The sequence below is a fragment of the Rhipicephalus sanguineus genome, chromosome 1, assembly GCF_013339695.2.
Source record: "Rhipicephalus sanguineus isolate Rsan-2018 chromosome 1, BIME_Rsan_1.4, whole genome shotgun sequence".
Classification (NCBI taxonomy): domain Eukaryota; kingdom Metazoa; phylum Arthropoda; class Arachnida; order Ixodida; family Ixodidae; genus Rhipicephalus; species Rhipicephalus sanguineus.
In genome coordinates this window covers 209,086,602-209,107,765 of record NC_051176.1, presented here as the reverse complement: position 1 = coordinate 209,107,765, position 21,164 = coordinate 209,086,602, and the positions used below count along the sequence as shown (strand labels likewise).

Genomic DNA, 21,164 nt, shown 5'->3' with positions numbered 1-21,164 from the left:
CGTGTACTTAGATTTAGGTGCACGTTAAAGAACCGCAGGTGGTCGAAATTTCCGAAGCCCTCCACTACAGCGTCTCTCATAATCATATCGTGGTTTTGGGACGTTAAACCCCAGATATTGTTATTATTATCTAATAAGGATAGCGCTTGCTTCTTACCTTTCGTCGGCTGGGAAGCGTAAAAAATTCAGCTTGCTGTTCGTTTCCGAGGTCTCACACTACACAACCGCTCAGTGCGCTTTGTGCCCTTACCTCAGTTTTTCGGGCATTGTGGGCATGTTCGCGGGCACAGAAACACAAGCTTTTGAACTTCAGAACACACCGAAAAAATCGTCCACGTGCAATCAGCGAAAGCGGCAGGAGCAGACGAAGAGAATGCAGCAGAAACGATGATAGCGAAAGCGCCACCCATTGGCGCAACGAATGAAGCCACTAAATAAAGATATCGGACCTTAACCAAAGAAAATAGCCAAACAGACATTTTATTTCTACGCATAACTGCATCACTTTACTTTATTGTTATATAGTTTGAAAAGATGAAACCACACATGCAAAGGTTACTGAATATTCCCTTGGCTACCAGCATCAAGGCGACGCTTCGTTTCCCATAGCTGAAGTGTGCGGCCCTGATTATAAATGTTTCATCTCGTTTTCTGCGTTACCATTCCGTGATTAGACGCTCTGACCGCTAAGCTTCCCATTGCACTAAAGAAAACAGACACCATAGAACTGATTGTCGGCCCCTTCAGGAAAGGTAGGGGTATTTACTAACTTTGAGGTAGTAAATGCTGTCACACCATTCACTACCTATCTAGTAACTGCAGGTAATAAACGCAGAGTTATTAGCATTACATTACTACTTTCAGTTACTGCCTACAGTGAAGTAGTAACGCAAGGTTAGTTGGTTCCAAATTCGAATTTTTACAAAAGCATATGGTCGCATAAAAAAAAAAACGGAAGCGGTACGGTTGGCTGTTTTATGGGGCTTATAGCATCCCAAATCGACTTTGGCCATGAGAGACGCTGTAATGGGAACAGCATCGTCTAGTTACAAGAGTCAATAATCGCTTATTACTACACGTGATTACCCTGGTAACTATACACCCCAATGTCATCTTCAGGTAACAACGTATACATAGAAGCATGAACGATCCATAAACGAGACGTCACACACACATATATCAAGGATTCTACGCGACATATGCCCCAACAGCAACTCTAAGGCTGTATATATCCCTACTTTAGGGTAGCAAAACCTTGTACCGGTGCGTAGCCATGAACTTAGACATATAATCGGTGTTTTGGACCAAGATTCTTATGCCTTACTGTTTGCATATTGTGACAAAACTGTGTTTCCAACATAATCAAGAAAATTGTAGTTTGACGAAATTTCCCATAAGACTTTCACAATTACAGCGCAACATACTAGGGCCAGCAGAGGCAGCAGCGTTTTCTAAACCGTCCCTTACGTAATTAGTAAAAATGACATCGAAGTTGAGCTAGTTGGTAAGGATGCATGATAAAAAAAACCCCATATCCACGAAATGAATGAGGATTGAGGAGCTGGCTCGGAGATAATCGGGTTTTGCTTGCGTTATTATCATCATCAAGGCTCTCGAAGAACAAGAGAAAGAAGACTTCTCTTTCGCACGATCTGCGCCTGTAGATGTCGCCTCTGGAACTAAGGTTATAGTGTGCCTCGATGTGTGCGCCCCCAAAACGCGCATCAAGGCACCCTATAAGGTTACGCTTACGGCGCGGGACTTTTACCCAGCTTAAGAACCTGCCGAGCCAGCTCCTAAAAAGTTGGCGTGCAGACACGGACACAAGAGAAGAGGTCAGAGCAGTTGTGTCGTTCTGATCTCTTCTGTTGTGTCAGTGTCTGCACGCCAACTTTTTTCATCACGTAGCAAGCAGTAAACTTTACTAACCCTGACGCTCTGAATAAGTATAACGTTCAGTACCTCTCAGGTACTTCTAGATAGTAAAACGCTATCGGCACGAAGTAAACATGACGGGCGGTTTTGAAATGCTGCAGTTACTGAGATTTTACTACCTTTTTTTTTTAAGTGTGTATACGTTACTGGTATGAGCGAATCGGTAAACATCAATGAGAACGGTTATTTTCGCACGAATGGAAAAGTCAATCTCTACATGTGACCAGCACTAATTTAAGGTGAGTCACATGATATCTACTCGGGCACCGCTTACCCACAACCCAGAAAGTCTCTGTTCTCTTTGTCTCTCCCTTCTTTGTTCCAATCAGTCTATACGCCCCTTCAGCGTATCCATTCGAACGACCGTCTGGCTAAGCTTCGTACCTTTATTCGGTTTCTCTCTCGATGAAAAGGTCACGATAGGGCATCAGGGACAAAAGAAGTCACCCCACCTTGATTATGCGGAAAATGTTTCAGGCAAATTCTATAGAACTGATTGTACTAGTGGCGATAATGAACTCCATGGCGATGCACGGAAGAAAAAAAGAAAATCTTCCCTCGCCCACAAGTGAACACGCACAAGACATTGCTAAAAATGCGACATGACATGGCACGCACGCACGCACGCACGCACACACACACACACACACACACACAAACGCACGCACACACGCACACGCGCACGCGCACGCACACACACACACGCGCACGCGCACGCACACACACACACACACACACACACACACACACACACACACACACACACACACACACACACACACACACACACACACACACACACACACACACACACGGCAGCCCGCGAATAATACAGCAGTAGTTTCATTAACTCTAATAGACATGTCTGAAATTGCTTTCCGTCAACAAACTTTTGAACGGATAATAACGATGACAAGAAAATGGAAGCAAAGTGCGTATTATTGTTTTGGGTGCCCTATCCAACTACGCGACAAGGAGCACCGTATAGGACCCGTAATTACTTGGCTGAAAAGCTGCGCACGGCAAGGACATCGATCTGTTTTTTCCGCTTAAGGTTCAAAGAGCGATACCTTTACTCCTGTTGGCAAGATTTTGAGACTGCTAAAAATAACTGAAAAGGATGCAGATTGTAATTCACGCAGCGGAGCAGGACGTCGTTAATCTCATGACAAGGGCACCTATGTAGATATATCTCCGCTGCGGCTCTGATTCCCCTCCCCCCCCCCCCTTCTTATTTGAATGTTTCGCAACGGCTATAAAAGAAAAAAAAAAAGCACGAAACAAGTTTGCTGAATGAATCAAACAACAATGCGGGCTGACTTTTAAAAGGACCCATGTGCGTCTCGCATTGCTTCATAAGGAGGGACCGTACAAATGAACTCGTATTTCGTATGCTCATTGGATCGCGCCTAATTGCCGGCAACATTAAATAGCGGCTGCTGATTGCTCACGGCTTTAACTTTTTTTTTCGCTTCGTACACCCTAAGAAAAAAAAAAGAGTATAGGTGACTCTTTTCGGAAAATTCTGATTTGCTACGTATACGACTCTCTTTAAAGAGTCATGGTGACTCTCTTGGTGGGTCATAGTCGGTGCGCTCTGGGAGAGTACCCTGACCCTCTAGGAAGAGTGGAAAGACTCTTATCTGAAGTATGACATTAACACTTATGAAGGAGTCGGACGACTCTTGCCGGTAACACTCCTACGCGGGTTACCGGCAAGAGTTACGCAATTGACCCGTTCACTACTTTTGCGCGACTACTGTTGGAAATAGTGAAGTATTTATTTGAAGCAAGTCCAATAATACTTGCCGTTGTGCCCAGCGACTGTAAAAAAAAAAAGAAAGAGTTCAATTTCAGCATTATTTTAATGAAACACGTCAAAGCAACACACCTTGTCCTGCGGAGTAATCTAGAAAGCGCGAAAAGATGGTCTGTGATTTCCAATTAAGCCGTTGAGGTATTCCTTATTTACCTGCTTGTATGAATATAGCCAACTAAAATGTGTGAAAGTGATGTGCATAGTGTCATATGGTACAATATAAACTGCAGAAATCGGCATCATGTTCCTATATTTATTCTTTATGATTATGAATAAATCAAAAAGTGGTGACAGCTGGAGGCATCAGAATTGTGACTTGCTATGTTGTCGCTCCTGTTCAGCGCGAGCAGCCAAGCAAAATGGAACCTGAAAAGCAGAACGTGATATTATGATGAGAAAATGAAATTGTAGTAAGAGTTTGCAAAACCTACACAATAAGTGATTTACACAGACATAATGAAGGCTCACAACAAAACAACAAATGCAGATGGGCATGGTAAGGAACCAAGTTTTTCGCCGTTATCTTGTAAAACAGCACTTGCAAATAGGAGCTTCTGTAACACGTCACTTGGCAACGAAATTGCAGAACAAGATGATGTGAGCCTCTTTTAAGAAACAAATGTAATTGGTTTAGGCTCCTTTGCGTGGGTGCCACTCGCCCCTTTTCCTGCGTCGTGTTGTCTAACCAAAGGAAATGTAGGACCGACTGCGTCGTTGACAGGGCGAACGCCGCTGTTGATTTTCCCATCACGAGTGGTGAGGCGCCAGACCACAGCGACACCTTCGTTTCCCCGAGGCTGTCTGTCTCTCTCTCTCTCACACACACACACACACACACACACACACACACACACACACACACACACACACACACACACACACACACACACAAACAAACAAACAAACGCACACACACACAAACAAACAAACGCACACGCACGCGCGCACACACACACACACACAAACAAACAAACGCACACGCACACACACACACACACACACACACACACACACACACTGATTATTTGTATTTAAAACCACCCTTTCTTCAACAAGTCGTTATTGTAAACACATGTGACACGTGTGTTTCGTTTTAAATAATTTCGCAACGAAAACAAACTTTCACGTAAAAGAAGGCGGGAACTTCGTTTCGCAATAGACACTGGCTATGCACAAATGAAATCACTTCTTTTCTGAAAAATTGCTTCAAAATTTGCTTTCATGACCAGCCCGGCTTTGCGCCGGCATATTCCAACACCCAAGCGCATCATTCGGCAGTCAGGGGCATGTCGTGGGCGGTACTGACCGGCTGTTTTAGAAACGTAACCGATCCTTAAATACTCAGATAGACACATGCGGGTACGAGCGCCCGAACGACACCCAGCGCGCGCGCACGCCGTCTACGTCGAGAACAGACATGTCGTATGCTGGAATTGCCGCACATTGCTCCCACAGTCACCCACACTCACTTGATTCTGTTATAACGCTGAACGCCATCGCAGATAGGCAAACCACGAAAACAGCAAACAGAAACGAGGGAAAAGAGTGCACGGTGGCGGCCGCAACAACGCGCGCCGTCGAAGTCTCGAACTTTTCGCCTTACCTGTGAGACGTGTACGACTTAATTGACTACCGCGTACGCGCAGAAAACACCGTGTTATATCTGTATCTTAAACTACCGTCTTTAAGCCAACAAAAACCATTATATATAGCCCGTCTAAGTGTTCTGTACACATACTTTTTTTTCACGTTCGCATGCGCGGAAGCATGCTGCACACTTAATGTCGATGGAAACGTCGTTATGAAGTAGACTAAAGCGCATCTAAGAACGACACCTTGCACTTTCAGCAGTGCAGACACAATGTGCTATCAGCAAACAATGACCCTTGATAATTGTTTGCATCACTCATTTTATGGGAGCTTGTACAGCAACGCGCATCACGGTGTCAATTCGTTGACTGACACTTTTAGTTGGACATCCGCAACAGCCCCGTGGGCGCAGGCTGCTGTTGGAAATGACTGGCAGCCTATTTCCGCAGAGCTGCTGCAGACGCCCAGGTAAAGCTGTATAATTAGTACCTGCAAAAGCAGTACATTGACACGTTGTCCGTGTCCTCAGCTCCAAGCGTCACTTCGAGCACGGGCACTCGCGTCACTGCCACCGAAGATGCGCATGTTCGCTCGAACACAAAACTACAAGACAGGCAACTGACACAACTTGCGCAACCAACGCAACGCATTCCAACCGAGGAGACGGAGAGAGGAGGTGGAGGCGCCGCGCCAGCCCTGCTCCGTCGGCTAGCCATGGCGCCACGACGAAGCCGAACGGCAAAAGCGCGATATGTACGGCGTATACGGCGGCGCCTTCATCACGGAAGCCAACTGAAACGGGCTTCTCGAGAGTCACGTGACTTCTACAGAAGTGCAAACTCTCTTTTTCTGTTTCTACCTTCCAAACGGGGTCAAATGGATACCCGAAGAGGGTCACGGTGCCGTGACCCTCTTCTGTCTCTTTTTTTTCTTAAAAGTGTACATGCGTGTGTGTAACATGAAGGTTTACTTACTTCTCGACCTTTTTTTTTGTGTCAATTCAAAGCGTTCATGCAGTAAGTGGCATTATTGTACCTACGATCTCGCAACCTTTACGCAAGGCGCCCGAGTTCAATTATTGTGCCCTCCAATGATGAACGCACCATTGTTACCTTTACACCCTGTAATTTCCTGTAAACGTGCACGGTGTAATTTCACGAAATAACCATTTATAGCAGAGGCTGCTGAGAAACTTGTGATAGTGGCACTTTACTGGCACAGCTTACTATTTTGTTCCATGCATACGCAGAGCGAGTTAGCTAGATTCATACATGCTTGCTGAAAAACGCCTAGTTATCATCACGTTAGGCGTCGAACTGAACGCAAGCTGAAAAACTATAGTTAACTGTGCAAATAAGTTGCGATAGAGCAAAGGTTTAATTCGCATTTCCTCATACGAACTGTGAATGTCATGTCTCGCACAATTTTTTTTGCAAGCAAGGCTGTCATTCCAAACGTGTCTTCGAACACGACAATGACTATTGTGACCTCGAAAGCGTTAATCCAACTACGCCTCACGCTTAATGCCCCTGTCACACGGGCACCCGCGAAATCCGCTTAACTCCCTCGTCTCTACGTCGAGGGAGATGCGGACCGTGTCACACGGTCGCCCTTGCGACAAGAAAGTTAAACGTAGCTTTTCGCAAAAGGATTTCGGTGATCCCCATTATCGGCGAAATGGGGCACTCTCGTCCCCAATGATCTGTAGCTACGAAAATAAAAGTGCAAACAATAAACAGCTGCAGTCAACACAGCAATAAATTTTATCAATATTAAAAGTTCTTTCACTGCATAATTCATTCATAACGTGCGTTTAACAAAAAAAAAACAATATAAATACGCTTATAAGTGCGCATACTCTCCGCACTATGCTTAGCGAAATCCGTCGTGCCGCAATTTTGAATAAGTGTCTCAGAGTCCGTGCGCGTCATTGTGATTACGACTGTGCATCTCGTTCTTATTGCGGTGCTCTTTATTCTACTTCAACATTGCCAAAAGTCATAGCAGTGAGTGACGCGGTTTCTTCCTTCATAGTCGACCCCGGCAGTCGTGCCGGCAGCAATGCGAACTGTTGTGAGATCCATTCTCAGCAAAAGCTTCATGGACTGAACGTGAGACCTGTACTCATCCGATATTGGTAATATCTTCCTTTAGCACTGCGCTCGTAACCTGAACATTGGCATCTGAAATTATTATCACCAATTGCTAATTGTTTGGCCATAGAAAGAGAGAGAGCTATAAAATTCAGTCTGCCTTTGAAAACTCCAATGTTGAATGGTGCGCATAAAGACATAAGGACACGCAAGGACAGTATGGAAAGGCGGGCATCTTATACCAGAGGATAATCTTCCTGAAAAATTCCGGTAGATACCACGCATAACGGGAACAGATTTCATACGAAGCAGTAAGCCAGTAAGCGAGAACCTTCCCATGCGGCATTTTTCGTTCTTGAACCACTGGTTACGACTAACCGTTAAATAAATCAATAAATAAATTGTAAAGGCGTTTGTTGACGGCGGGATTGACGGCGATTATGCACAACAGTCACAATGGAGCGCAGACTCGCAGACTCTCACGAGTACGAGCACGAGGGGCATGCTCTCCGAGAAGAGGCGAAGAGGGCGACCCACTAGAAGGCGCTCGGGAGGACGGCCCATTACAGCGTTCCAATGCTTCTCTACAATTACCCCGGGTACGAAGAGGGAGCCGTCTGGCGACCTAACAGCTGGTCACTATGAGCGGGTCATGGTAGGGCTTGAGGCGCTCCACGTTGACAATGTCGCGCCCTCGACGGCGCATGTCCGAAGATGGGTCGATGGGTTCAATCAGGTAGTTGACCGGGGATGTGCGTTCGACGATACGGTAGGGGCCTTCGTATTTGGGCAGTAGTTTGGAAGAGAGGTCAGTTGTAATGATAGGGATCGAGAGCCATACGAGCGCTCCAGGTAGGAACGTGGGTGCAGAAGTGTTGGTCTCACCGCGGATGCTCTTCTGCCGCTCTTGGTCATGCGTAGTAAAGGTCTTGGCAAGCTCGCGACACTCCTCAGCAAGTCTGGCTGTGGCAGAAATAGGCGCACACTCAGATCAATCCGGCTTGTATGGAAGGTTTGTGTTGATTGTGCGCGACGGGTGCCCTGCCGTACAATAAGAAAAATGGTGAGAAACCAGTGGTGCTTTGAGGGGTGGTATTGTAGGCGTAGGCGACGAAAGGCAGAATGGAATCCCAATTTGTGTGATCGGCGGCGACGTACATCGAGAGCATGTCGCCGAGTGTGCGGTTAAAGCGTTCCGTGAGCTTGTTCATCTGCAGGTGGTAAGCAGTAGTTTTGCGGTGAACAACGTTGCACTCTGAGGATCTCTTCGACGACTTCCGACAGGAAGACGCGGCCTCGATCGCTGAGCAGCTCCTGGGGTGGACCGTGGCGCAGTATGAACCGACGGAGCAGGAAGGAGGCTACATCGCGCGCTGTAGCCGCTGGGAGGGCGGCAGTTTCGGTGTATCGCGTAAAGTGGTCTACAGCGACGATGGCCCAGCGGTTACCAGCCGACGTCAGATGGAGTGGCCCATACAAATCGATGCCAACGCACCCAAACGGCCGGTCAGGGCAAGGTAAAGGTGTCAGACCTGCTGGCGACTGGTGCGTTGAAGTTTTGCGACGCTGACAATAGATTAGCGGTACATGCCTCGCCAAAAGTACCGTTGGCGAATGCGGTGGTATGTTTTCGACACCCCAGAGTGCGCACACTGTGGATCAGCGTGGAACGATTTGCATATGTCAGAACGCAGACTGTGAGGTATTTGTATGGTCGCCCATTTGATGTCATCACCGACCACCATGCACTCTGCTGGTTGTCATCATTGATGGATCCATCAGGCCGCCTCGCTCGCTGGGCACTTCGCCTACAGGACTACGATATTCGCGTGCTGTACCGCAACGGAACGATTTGCATATGTCAGAACGCAGACTGCGGGGTATTACTAGCCACTGGCGGCCATCGGCGGTGTAATTGCGTCGGTGAAGGAGGTCGTCGCGAATGGCGAAATGTTGGGCTTGACGACGCAAGGCGCGAGTGGATGGTGTTGCCGATGGAGCAGTGAGGAAGTCTATCAGTGAAGCGATGCATTGATCCTTGCGCTGTTCGGTCGCGATAGTGTGAATGTCGATGGAAGAAACGGCATTGTGAGACATTGAGCTGTGGGTATTGTGGTCAGCCGAGGGGGAGAGCGAGAGTGCGTCGGCGTCAGCATGCTGGCGTCCGTTGCGGTACAGCACGCGAATATCGTAGTCCTGTAGGCGAAGTGCCCAGCGAGCGAGGCGGCCTGATGGATCCATCAATGATGACAACCAGCAGAGTGCATGGTGGTCGGTGATGACATCAAATGGGCGACCATACAAATAAGGTCGGAACTTCGTAAGGGCCCAGATGATCGCCAGGGTGACGGTGTAATTGGTCTCGGCTTTGGTGAGCGTACGACTTGCATATGCCACGACATATTCAGGAAACCCTGGTTTGCGCTGCTCAAGGACAGCGCCAAGGCTAACACCGCTGGCGTCTGTGTGTACCTCTGTAGGGGCTGTAGGGTCGTAATGGCGTAGTATGGGAGGCGACGTCAACAAACGACGGAGTTTCGCCAAGGCGTCGTCGCACTCTGACGACCATGAATTGAGGGGCCCGATACTTCCGAGGAGCTTCGTCAGCGGCGATATGATAGTCGCGAAGTTTCGAATAAAGCGCCGAAAGTACGAACACAGTCCCACGAAACTGCGCAGTTCTTTGACGGACGTAGGTTTGGGGAACTCGGTCACGGCCCGAAGCTTGGCTGGATCGGGGAGAATACCGTCCTTGGACACGACGTAACTGAGTATTGTCAGCTGCATAGGCGTGCGCAGGGTTCCCCATCAGGGGGGTCGAAGGTTCATCGCAGTGCCCCTTACCCTACTAAGTAAATGTATGGGGCATATTTTGCGCCCTCCCCCCTTTTAGGTGACTAGAAGGGTCAATGTACGGGGCAGATTTGCCCCCCCCCCCCCCCCCCCCCCCCCCCCTGTGCGCACGCCTATGGTCAGCTGCCGTGCTGCAAATCGGCACTTCTTTAGGTTCAGTTGCAGACCGGCGGCGCTCAAACGCGTGAAAACATGCCACAGGCGTTCAAGATGCGTAGAGAAGTCCGGAGCAAAAACAACGACGTCATCGAGGTAGCACAAGCATGTGTGCCATTTCAGGTTGCGCAGAACGGTATCCATCATGAGCTCAAAGGTGGCGGGCGCATTACACAACCCAAACGGCATGACGTTGAATTCGTACAAGCCGTCGGGCGTGACAAAGGCGGTCTTCGACCGAGCGTCGTCAGCCATAGGTACTTGCCAGTACCCTGAGCGCAAATAGAGAGATGAAAAGAATTCTGCTCCTTGCAGGCTGTCAATCGCGTCGTCTATTCGCGGTAGTGGATACACGTCCTTACGAGTGATCTAGTTGAGTCGTCGGTAGTCCACACAGAACCGCACAGAACCGTCCTTCTTCGCAACAAGTACGACAGGAGACGCCCAGGGGCTGTTAGAGGGTCGAATAACATCGCGTCGAAGCATGTCGTCGATTTGCTCGTTGATTACACGGCGTTCTGTGGGAAATACGCGATATGGACGTTGCCGCAGTGGCGGCTGGGCGCCAGTGTCGATGCGATGCGTTACGGCGGACGTGCGGCCGAGAGAAGTTTGAGCGACATCGAAAGAAGAGCGAAATTCTACCAACAGGCCCAGAACCCAGAAGCTGGGCCTGCTGGAATAAATAAATCAATGAATAAATACATTATATATATATATATATATATATATATATATATATATATATATATTATATATATATATATATATATATATATATATATATATTATATATATATATATATATATATATATGTATATATATATATATATATATATATATATATATATATATAATATATATATATATATATATATATATATATAATATATATATATGGTCATCCTCTTTTTAACCGCAGCGGTGGCTACATGGTAGAGCGTCCGCTTCCAATTTGGCAGGTACCGGGTTCGATTCCCACTGCTGACAGGAAACCCATCGGTTTTTCCTAAAGGGTATAGGAGTACACTGACCTGGCGCTCGGTTGTTTTTGGGTACGCTTCTCGAAACGTGGCCCCATAAGCTTCTGCAAAGGCCCCTGGGCGCACCTTAACCCACCACAGCCTTGGTGAAATAGTCGAGCATCCGCCGATTCTGTGGGAGGCAGAGAATTACTGTCGCCAGGCACCTACCGGTAAAACAGGTACAAGCGCACTTCCGGCCTGGTGCTCGGCAGAACGAATATATATATATATATATATATATATATATATATATATATATATACACCACACAGAGAGTGTGAGGTAGCACAATATAAACCAGCGCATACTTTTTCATATCACAGAGCGCTTGGCCACTATCCGTCGTTTTATGCCGGGAAAATATTGCACTGCTTTATAATTTGCTGAGAATGAGCGAAACAACCCATCAACACAATTTGCTAAGGCCAGGACATTTTTTCGGTATTGAATATTTGTGCGTCAGTTAGTCTTTGGAGAAAAAAATCGCAAGCTGTGCCGCAACAGTCGGCAAATCCAAAGAAAATGTAACCCCCATCAATGTCATGGCTGGCAGCCCTTTTATTGCCTCCAATAAGAGTTATTTTCACTAGAGGCAGCGAAACGTTGGCATATAGTTAAAAATACAGTGTCAACGAGAAAAGAAAAAGGCTGGAAACCTTCATTTCAGAGAGAGAAAAAACAGGAAGGGGAAACTCAGGGAGGTTAACGAGAGGAGCGCCAGGTTTGCTACCCTGCACTGGTGATAAGGGAGCGGCGACCAGGAAGGAAAAACGAGAAAGGCGAGCACTGCGCGAACACAGCAGTGCAAGCGGCCACTGAGGTCGATGTTTCTATGATATGCACGACTTCAGCGCTCTGTCATTCGATTGGTGAAATCGCGGCCTTTGTGACTTTCAGACAAAAAAGAGGGCCGTGGGCGAGCCGTGGTCCTTATTGAAGAACTGAAAACACTGGATTAAAAACACCCAGAAGTTGCACAGCAGTTCGGGCTGTGGGAGTAATCAGATTATTCATTTTACGAGAAAAGAAGGCAAGGAACACCCGAATAGGCATTGTGTGCACTTATTCTGATGGCTGCGTAAATTATATAAAGGGACACAGAATAGAAAACACAGGACGAAGCGCTATATACTAGCGCCTCACATATTTTATTCAGGCAAAATACTTACTGGTGTAACGGTTAATCTGGATAACCCAAACGTGACGATAAAAAAAAAACCCGCATTTCCCCGAAGGGGAGTATGAGGAAGTGCGAAGCACGGGCTGATGCTATGAGGCGGCGCGCACGACTAAACTGCAGAGCCGAGCGAAGGAGACGGCAGCGAGAGAGCACGCGCCAGCCGACCCACGGAGGTCTGGCCGTTTTTAAGTGCAAAGCACTTTCACTGATGATGATGATCTGTCTTCCGAACTCGTTCCAAAGAACCCGCAACGCGTTCAACTTGTTGGCGGCGTTGCGCACGCCCGAGATGGGGCTCAGGTTGTTGTCGAACCACAGTCGATCGCACACCGCGCAGCTATATCCGAAGCTGCGGTCCAGGAAGTCTCGCTTGAAGCGCGCGTCCGGCCAATCGAATTCGAGGGCCCGTGCTCGCTCGCGCATCGCGCGTCCCCGCGCCAGATCGGCTTCGGGGTGCTCGGCTCGCTTCGCACGCTTTCGTTCGGCGTCTCGCCGCCGGCCTGCATCACCACAGGTAATGCGCGGGGCGCGCGCAGCCACGGAGCGGAGGGCGGAGCGCGCGCAGTCACGTGGGGCGTGACGTCGCTGCGCCGTTGCTACAGACGCTCCTCTCCTCTGCTCGCGCCGTTGCTATGGGACGGCGGACACAGGGTCGCTTATAAAGTGCATTCGCACTTAAAATAATAAACACGCTTGGGTTATCGGGATTAAGCGTTCTATAAATAAGCGTTTTCCTGAACAAAATATGTCAGTCGCTAGTAAAGCGTCGTCCTATATTTTCCTCTCTGTATCGTCGTCTTTACAGCACATTTTCACGTGATTAGTCAAAACCAAATCGCCCGACTTTTAATCGTGATTTACAAAGGGAAAGCAACGTCAGTAATGAAAACAAACTGCAGGGTGAATGCACGATGCGATGTCGCCCCATTTTGCGTCTTCGTTTCTACTAGAGAGAGTGACCGAAGTCCACTTGCTTCGTGTTGCAGTGAAGCCGGCACAGGTGCGCATCAAAGGATCGCGCAGTCCGGTGTCTGCAGACGTGGAGGCTGTGGTCGAGTGCGAGACGACGGGTTCCCAGCCTCCAGCCAACATCAGCTGGCGGCTGGAGGAGACGCCCCTGCGGGAAGCCCAGGTGCTGGCAAGGGGCGCCAACGGCACGGCCAGCTTGCTCCGCTGGACGCCGCGGCCACAGGACAACGGCCGTCGGCTCATCTGCCTCGCTATGAACGATCGCTTTCCGGAAGACGTCATTGACGACGCCTGGCGGCTCGACGTACATTGTAAGCGTCTGGGACCCAATATGGCTGTATAGTTGTCGTTGCGGATCGGCGAACAGTGTCTGCGCATAATTCTCTAACAGCTAATTAATAGTTTCGCACACGGGCTGCCGCTACTGGCGCATGAAATGCGAAGCGGGCGAAGAACATGATAAGGGCATAGACTTTCAGCTCTGTTGGTGCAGTGTAGTAACAAATGTAAATCGCTTGCAAAGGACGAGAACGAAGGAGGACACGAAAGGAGCACTTTCAGCTATGCGGCTGTTTGGGCACGTTGGTGATCCATTTACTGCACTTTGTTTCAGACCTCCTTCCACATATACATTCACAACGTCCACATGTCGCAGCTACAAGTGACATGCGTATAGACGTGGGGCCTTGAAACACACCAAAAATGGCAGCACTCTGAAAAGGAGAGGGCTGAAGTGCAGACACGCATGTTTCCACATTTCGAATTTCTTCAGCTTCTGTTATTAGTCGTGTTAGTTTGCCCGCTTGTGCTGACAAAAAGCTCACGGTCTTATGAAAAAGAAAAACAATCGCATCCACATTTACTATAATTTAATCTCTCATTACAATCTACAATGCTACAATCCACCGCGTCGCCCCCTGACGTTATTACAGTTCTTATCTAATCTATCATTCAGACAGCGGTTCACTTGTCCGACGTGCAGCTTGCAAGAGGAAACTGCTTGCTGCAATTCTTAAACCAAATCATTTACCACGTTTTTTTTTTTCAGTTTTCATTGTATTTATTTAATTTTTTATTATTATTTTCTAGTCGCGCCGCGGTATTCTGTGTTGTACTGCTGTCCTTATAAAGTGGTTTCAACTACATACCACGGCGACCGGAAAAACTACCTTTGACGCATTGCGCCAGCCTTGTCAAAGTTGTGCGAATTTTTTTTCAACTATGACACAGCGGCTTCACGAAAGAAAAGCGAAAATTGTCATCTACGCACTTGTGGCACGAAGCTGCAACGGAAACCCTTACAGACTTCTCCGACAGAAAGCTTCGTAGTTGAAGAAAAGTCATCCTAGTCTGCAATTTTTTCTTCACTAAGTTTTGTGAAAACCATTTCTTAAATTACCTTAACGTAACTCACTTTCTAAGAAACCCGCACGGGCTTTCTGTGTATAGGTTCTTGCGACAAACGGACGAAAGCCGTTCTTTTTAATTTTTTTCCTCTTATAAAACTTTCTCGAGCGGACAGACTTGTGTAAAACTGATTTGCCACAACAATTTTACGTCTAGATTTTTGTTGCTTGCGACCCTAACCTATTGGCGTTATGAACGTTAGGAAGAACCGCTGCAGTGATCGAGTCAGCATTCCGAGCAGCGCTGACGATCGGAAGAGCGAAAGTGTTCTTCTATATTTGCATAAATTGTCGCACAACTTGAAAACGCTGACGGAACGTGCCTACGTTTAACAAGTTTTCTCAGTCCTCGTGCAACTTAAAATTGATTGGTAAATATCGGCAATTTAACGTAGCATGTGGTTTAAACCTGCAAAAAATAAAGAAAAAAAGAAAAGAAGAAGAAGAAGAAGAAAGGTCATAGGGTGCGATTTGTGATGTTGAGGAAAGAAGTTTCCTGCAGCAGTCAGTATGTTGTGCAGCCAAGGGCCAGCCTTAATGATACATTAAATGAATACCGTACTCATGCTAGGAAAGAACGCCATGACTTGCTGGAGTTACATTGTAGCACGCGCACATGCTCTTTTTTTACACAACGACGGTTTTATCAACGCACAGAAACAAACTAACGAGATGAATAACAGAAGCTCCGAAAATTTGAAATTTGAGTAGTTATTTGTCAACCTTCAATACGACTATTCATCAGAGAAAAAAAATGTTATATTTGAATATGTCATAGTGCATGATTTGATAGCCTGACTTCTCGTGTGGGAACGCACGGATGTACCAAATGTCAAAAGAAGGTCACGCCTCTGCGCATGACATTTGGTCGTGGTACGTGACGCCGTGAATGTGTAGGTGAGTGCCTCGGTTTAACACAAACCATGTGCTGAAAGTTAACGCACTGTTTGTACTAGCTGTCCGTCTTCAGCCTCCTTTTGAAGCGTTTCACGTTTGTATCCAGGCATAGATTTTCTTGCTATAATACCTAAAGGGTAATGTCGCGCTAGTGTCTACGCGGGCTTCTTTAGCGGCGCTTCAACCACCATTTGAATGATGGGAAGTACAGGCTTCGGATGGATTAAGTTCTTGAGGTTCGCGACGCTTGTTTGCCGAGTGTAAAACAAAGTGACATGAAGGTATTTCCCATTAAAACTTGATTCATTTTCTTGTACGTAAAATTTATTGCAAAAAGTTTGCGTGACCGTGAGATGGAAGTGAAACCTGGACTAATTCAACCACCGGGGTACCCATTGCTCTACAATTGTGTTCCAGATTTGGCATCACGATACAATGAATTATTTTTTTTTTTGCAACACTTGAAAACAAACACGCTTGTTTTTCTCTCGAAAGTACGCATTATCTATTTATGTAAATAACAGTACTGTATTGGATGAGAAAAACTTAACGTATCGTCTGCTGCGATGCCAAGTGCGTCTGTCCAATTGAGTGTTCTGCTCCCAACCCATCTCTCGTTTTTTTTTTTTTTTGTGAAGTCAAGTCAGAGTAGTCTGACGGTGCGTCAAGTTAGCTTCGCCGTCGTTTTGCAGTCTATTTGAAAGAGTTTTGACAAGTAGCGCTTATCAAAAGTCGTGAACTCTATGCGATTTCCTGCACTGGCATGGGACGCTACATCTATACGCAGCGGTGAGTGCACGATGCTTTACTAAAACTGTCAAATGCGACCTCTAAAGCTGCAACGTCGCAGCAAACCAAGAGATCTAGCGGTCTTCAGCCTTATTGAACAACAAATGCACTGCTTCAGTGCTTTGCAACGCACCCCACTACCCATGCCTCGCGAAGAACGAAAATGAAACCGTAGAAGAAGATCCGTAGACAGTTCGCCAGCTAACGCAATCTAATCCGAAGCCTGTACTTCCCATTATTCCCATGGTGGTTGAACGACCACGGCGCCAGTTTTCCCTGTAGGTTATTGTATGAACTCTATGTCACCGGGCGTATAATAGTAGATTTTATCACTGTCTTTAGCATCGTTCTTCCGCGCGCATACACCGCCCAGCACCATTTTTTTTTCGACAAACGTTAAGGCCGAACCATATAGAGCGTTTTTGCCGGCGTTTTCCCGGCGTTTCGTACGCCGGCGTCCCTCGACGTCGACGCTACCGGTGACGGTGGCCGAAACGTCCACCTCTGGACGGTCCAGACATCACGGGCGGCAGTGTCGACGCCGGAAGCAGTTCGATGGACGCAGAACCAATCAGCGTGCGGCTGGCAGCGACTTCCGCTACGTAACGGCGTCGTCGCTGCTGCCAAAATGGCTGCCGCCCGCCTCGGATCCAGTAAGTCGTCGCCGTGCACTGTGTGGCCCTTAAGTTCTCAACTGATGCTTGTATTTGACTTAGCTTGTTCCCTAGAAGCTTCGACAGCAAAGCGATCGTGATATCTTTGAAGTCTTTCCGAGTGCCGTACTCAAGTTCATCGGTAGGCTTAGCAGGAATGAGTGTATTGGCCGCATACGTGGCCTCAAAGATGTACGGCAGCTTCAAGCTCAGAGGCCATCTATTACAAGTTTGTGCTTCTTCTTAATGCCAATAGCTGGCGCTACAAGTCAAATAGAAAAAAATAGACTTTTCGGTGGCGTTGTGTCACTGTGACTCGTTTTCTGCACCACAGAACTGCTAATGAGACATAAAAGCTATAATCAGGAATATATCTTCTTGGTCCATTGACGGAAACTGTACACTGCTTTACGAGGTGTCAGCTTCATTCCCTCTGGTCACACTGTGTGACGCTGAGCTAACGCTCTTCATATGGTTTGCCGCCCTCTCTGACGGCGTTGATGCGACGACGCCGAGGGACGCAACGCCAGCAAACGCCGGCAAAAACGCTCTATATGGTTCGGGCTTTAGCCATGACAATGGTCCTTGCGACGTCGTTGTGTCGACGTGTCGCAATGCGCATGCGCCAGACCACAGCGGTGTGCTTCTCGGCATAGCCTCGTGAATGATGTAGAGCACAAAGATAAACACTGTGCAACGTTAAAGTCGAAGCCAGTGCGGTGCATAAATGTAAGCATTGCATGAGATAGCAATAAAAAAAACAAAAAAAAACCACGCGCGCATCGCATGAGCTTTAAACCATTTGATTAACCACTAAACGAAAGCTGCGCTTTTCACAGAAACTTCAACGTGTGCGCTGAATATGACGCCACTCCCATTCGTGACTGGCACGAAAACGCTCAGTGCGGTTACTCGTCTTGAATGTTCCATCTCGAGTCCAAACAATTTTTCCTGCTTTAAGAGCGTTGTCAACCCAGAAATTCGACGTGAATGCCAACAGCTCCTTGCTACTCACGCATACGAGGTAGCCCACAAGGACAAATTCAGGCGCCTCACTTGCCGGGACATCCACGGAGGCTTGAAAATCCTGATGCGCTGCGCAGACAAACCAATCGTGGAGCTGCGGCTAGGACAGGGCCTGGACTCTTCCGGCGTGCAAGAGGGCCACGACGTCTACTTCGAGTGCTCGGTTCGCTCGAACCCGTCGGTGAGCGAAGTCACCTGGAGCCTCGATGGCCGGCGGCTGAGTGGCGCCCGCCTCATCGTGAGCAACCTGTCGCTAGCACTACGGCAGGTGACACGCCATCAGGCTGGCCTCTACAGCTGCACTGCGCAGAATTCGGCTGGACAGACCGTCAGCAACTCCGTGCGGCTGCGAGTTAAACGTGAGTGCACCTTTCTGAGCCGCGTGCAATGACAGCAGAATGTGACAGGGCCAGCGCGTCTTGATGGAAAGGATACTTAAGGTATATTATTCGGAACTCTGTTATTGAAAATAGGGGTAAAAAAACTCTCACTTTAATCGCTGCCCGTACATATGAGCCTCTCCCCTTTTCCTGTCATGTGTCATACTAAGCGCGTACCATGAGCTCATATATATAAAAAAACGCCATATTGAAACGTGACGAATTAAGGAACTTCATCGAAAATGTTCGTATTCCTTTACCGTGCTCTCACACAAAGGCCTAACAGGCAACAGAAAAAAATATTTAAAGAAAGAAAGGAAAAGAAAAAAATTCGCGGTTTTGATGATGGTGCTTTCGCAGAGCTCGCTTCGCCCGCATTGTTACATTATATTCAATCCCTGTGTCCGTTATATCAACCATGGCCATAAGTGAAGCCATGCAAAACGCTTGTTTTCAGTCGGTGTCGTCTTAGGGTTAAGCAAAATTTTAATACTTTTCACAACGCTGCAAGAAGTGTCGTCCCACGATATGAAATTCGACGTCAACTGATTCACGTCGGAATTGAACTGGCCCGCGAAAAATTGAGCGTCTGCGCAACAGACGAGTCAGCTCGTCTAGGCTGGAAGCGGTGCAGCGAAGAGAGAACATTTAAAGCGCTGTCGTTTTCGGGGGCCGCACAAATTTGACTTGCAAAGTGCAATCCTAGGCTAAAAGTTAGCCTCGCCCCACTCCGTGTCTGCGCGCGCGCCCGTATAACCCTGGGCATGTGTGCGCACTTGCGGATAAAGAGGCAACTATAAGGGAACTTATCGGCCGTTTATTGCCTCTTAATGCGCGCGCTTGAAGAGCGAGGTAGCGGATATTTCTGCACGATTACACTTGCACGTCACCGAGGCAAAGTCGAAACGCCAAAAGGAGCAAATAATAACACTCCATGGATCGATGCACCGCTTATCGTCGGAGGTGCCAGGCCGTGCGTCGTTGAACTCGAAAGGCCCGAGAACTACGTTTCCCGCTAGGCTTCACCGTTAAAGTAATTAAATGTGCAAAGGCAGGAATCTTTCTCAACGCTCCGTCGAACTTTTTGATTTATTGACTCAATTTCGAAAGATCAAATACACTCGCTAAAAAGATCAAACTTTATTAAAAAAGCAAGACGCCCTGCCATTGCCTCTCGGCGAACCTTCGAATCTAAAGTTACAAAAAATAAATACATAAATAAACGCAAAGCAGTATTTGCGAACAGGCTAAGGCGGCTCATGTTCGTTCTCCCAGTAATGTGCCGTCATTGATAGATCCTGTTTAAGTACCTATGACCTCTCTCTTGCAGGGTCTTTTTTTTTTCTTCTTCTAAGGCATAGCGGGGTTGAAGTCGTTGGCGCCGGGTGTCTTACGGTACCGCCGGAAAAAAAAAAAAAGAAGGCACCAAAGTTCACACAAATTGGTAAAGGTAATACGACCCAACCAGTAATATGGTACTCGGAATAGCTAATAAAATATTAGAAAGCGGTGCGAAGGAATCGGTGCCTTCTGTTTGCTTTCTTCTTTTAAAGGACATTTAATGCGTCTATGTGCGCAAAAGTAAACCTTCTCCTCCTTCGCCGTCAGCACACCCTCTCCATGCTGTTATTTTTTAATCGAAGTAAACCATGTGCGACTTCTTCTCCAAAAAAGGTTTATTCGGAACTGTCTATGTACTTAACTATAGGGCCACTTTTTTCATTACCGCTGATAAGCAGCGTGCCCAAGGCATGAAACGTGGTTCTATATATTGTGCAGCTAAAGTTACTTTTGAGCTACAACTTTGGAAAATATATAATTAGATTTCAAGAACTCTGGAGAGTACCAAACGTAAGAGCAAATTATGACACTCAGATGCGTCCGAATACGACCAGGACTTCACCTAATAGCCCCTTTATATTGAAAGTCCACGCTTCGTCGTCATCTGCAATACTTAATTTCTACATCTCATTGTAATTTCATCTCTAAGCGCTTTTCACGTGCACACTCAACGTAAGGAAACCATTCTATTTTTCGACGTATGTCTTCTTTTTAGTCATATATATATATATATCAATATATATATATATATATATATATATATATATATATATATATATATATATATATATATATATATATATATATAATTGCGAGCGCTGTGTGTCTTGGCCACTGTTTGCTGTTGCCTATAGGACATTTAGATAATCATGTTGGCTATCTGAATCTTTCCCCCAGAAGCCGAGCGTCAATTTGTGTATACGTTGTGGAATTTACTGTCAGGCAGGCAATCATTCAGACTTAGAGAGTCATTCAACTTCCTCAACAGCATTCATGCGCCGCCGTACTGTGCTACTCTTGTATACGAACATAAATAAGCAATAGTACACTC

At 47.0% G+C, this 21,164-nt stretch overlaps 1 protein-coding gene across 1 annotated transcript in view; it reads left to right on the top strand.

The window, feature by feature from the left end:
- LOC119381375 (hemicentin-2-like) overlaps nucleotides 1-21,164 on the top strand; it is a 216,190-nt gene that overhangs the window by 63,196 nt on the left and 131,830 nt on the right. The window contains exons 5-6 of the mRNA XM_037649224.2: nucleotides 13,639-13,932; nucleotides 18,470-18,751. Of these exons, the coding sequence (XP_037505152.2) occupies nucleotides 13,639-13,932; nucleotides 18,470-18,751 (576 nt within the window). The remainder of the gene's footprint in view (nucleotides 1-13,638; nucleotides 13,933-18,469; nucleotides 18,752-21,164) is intronic.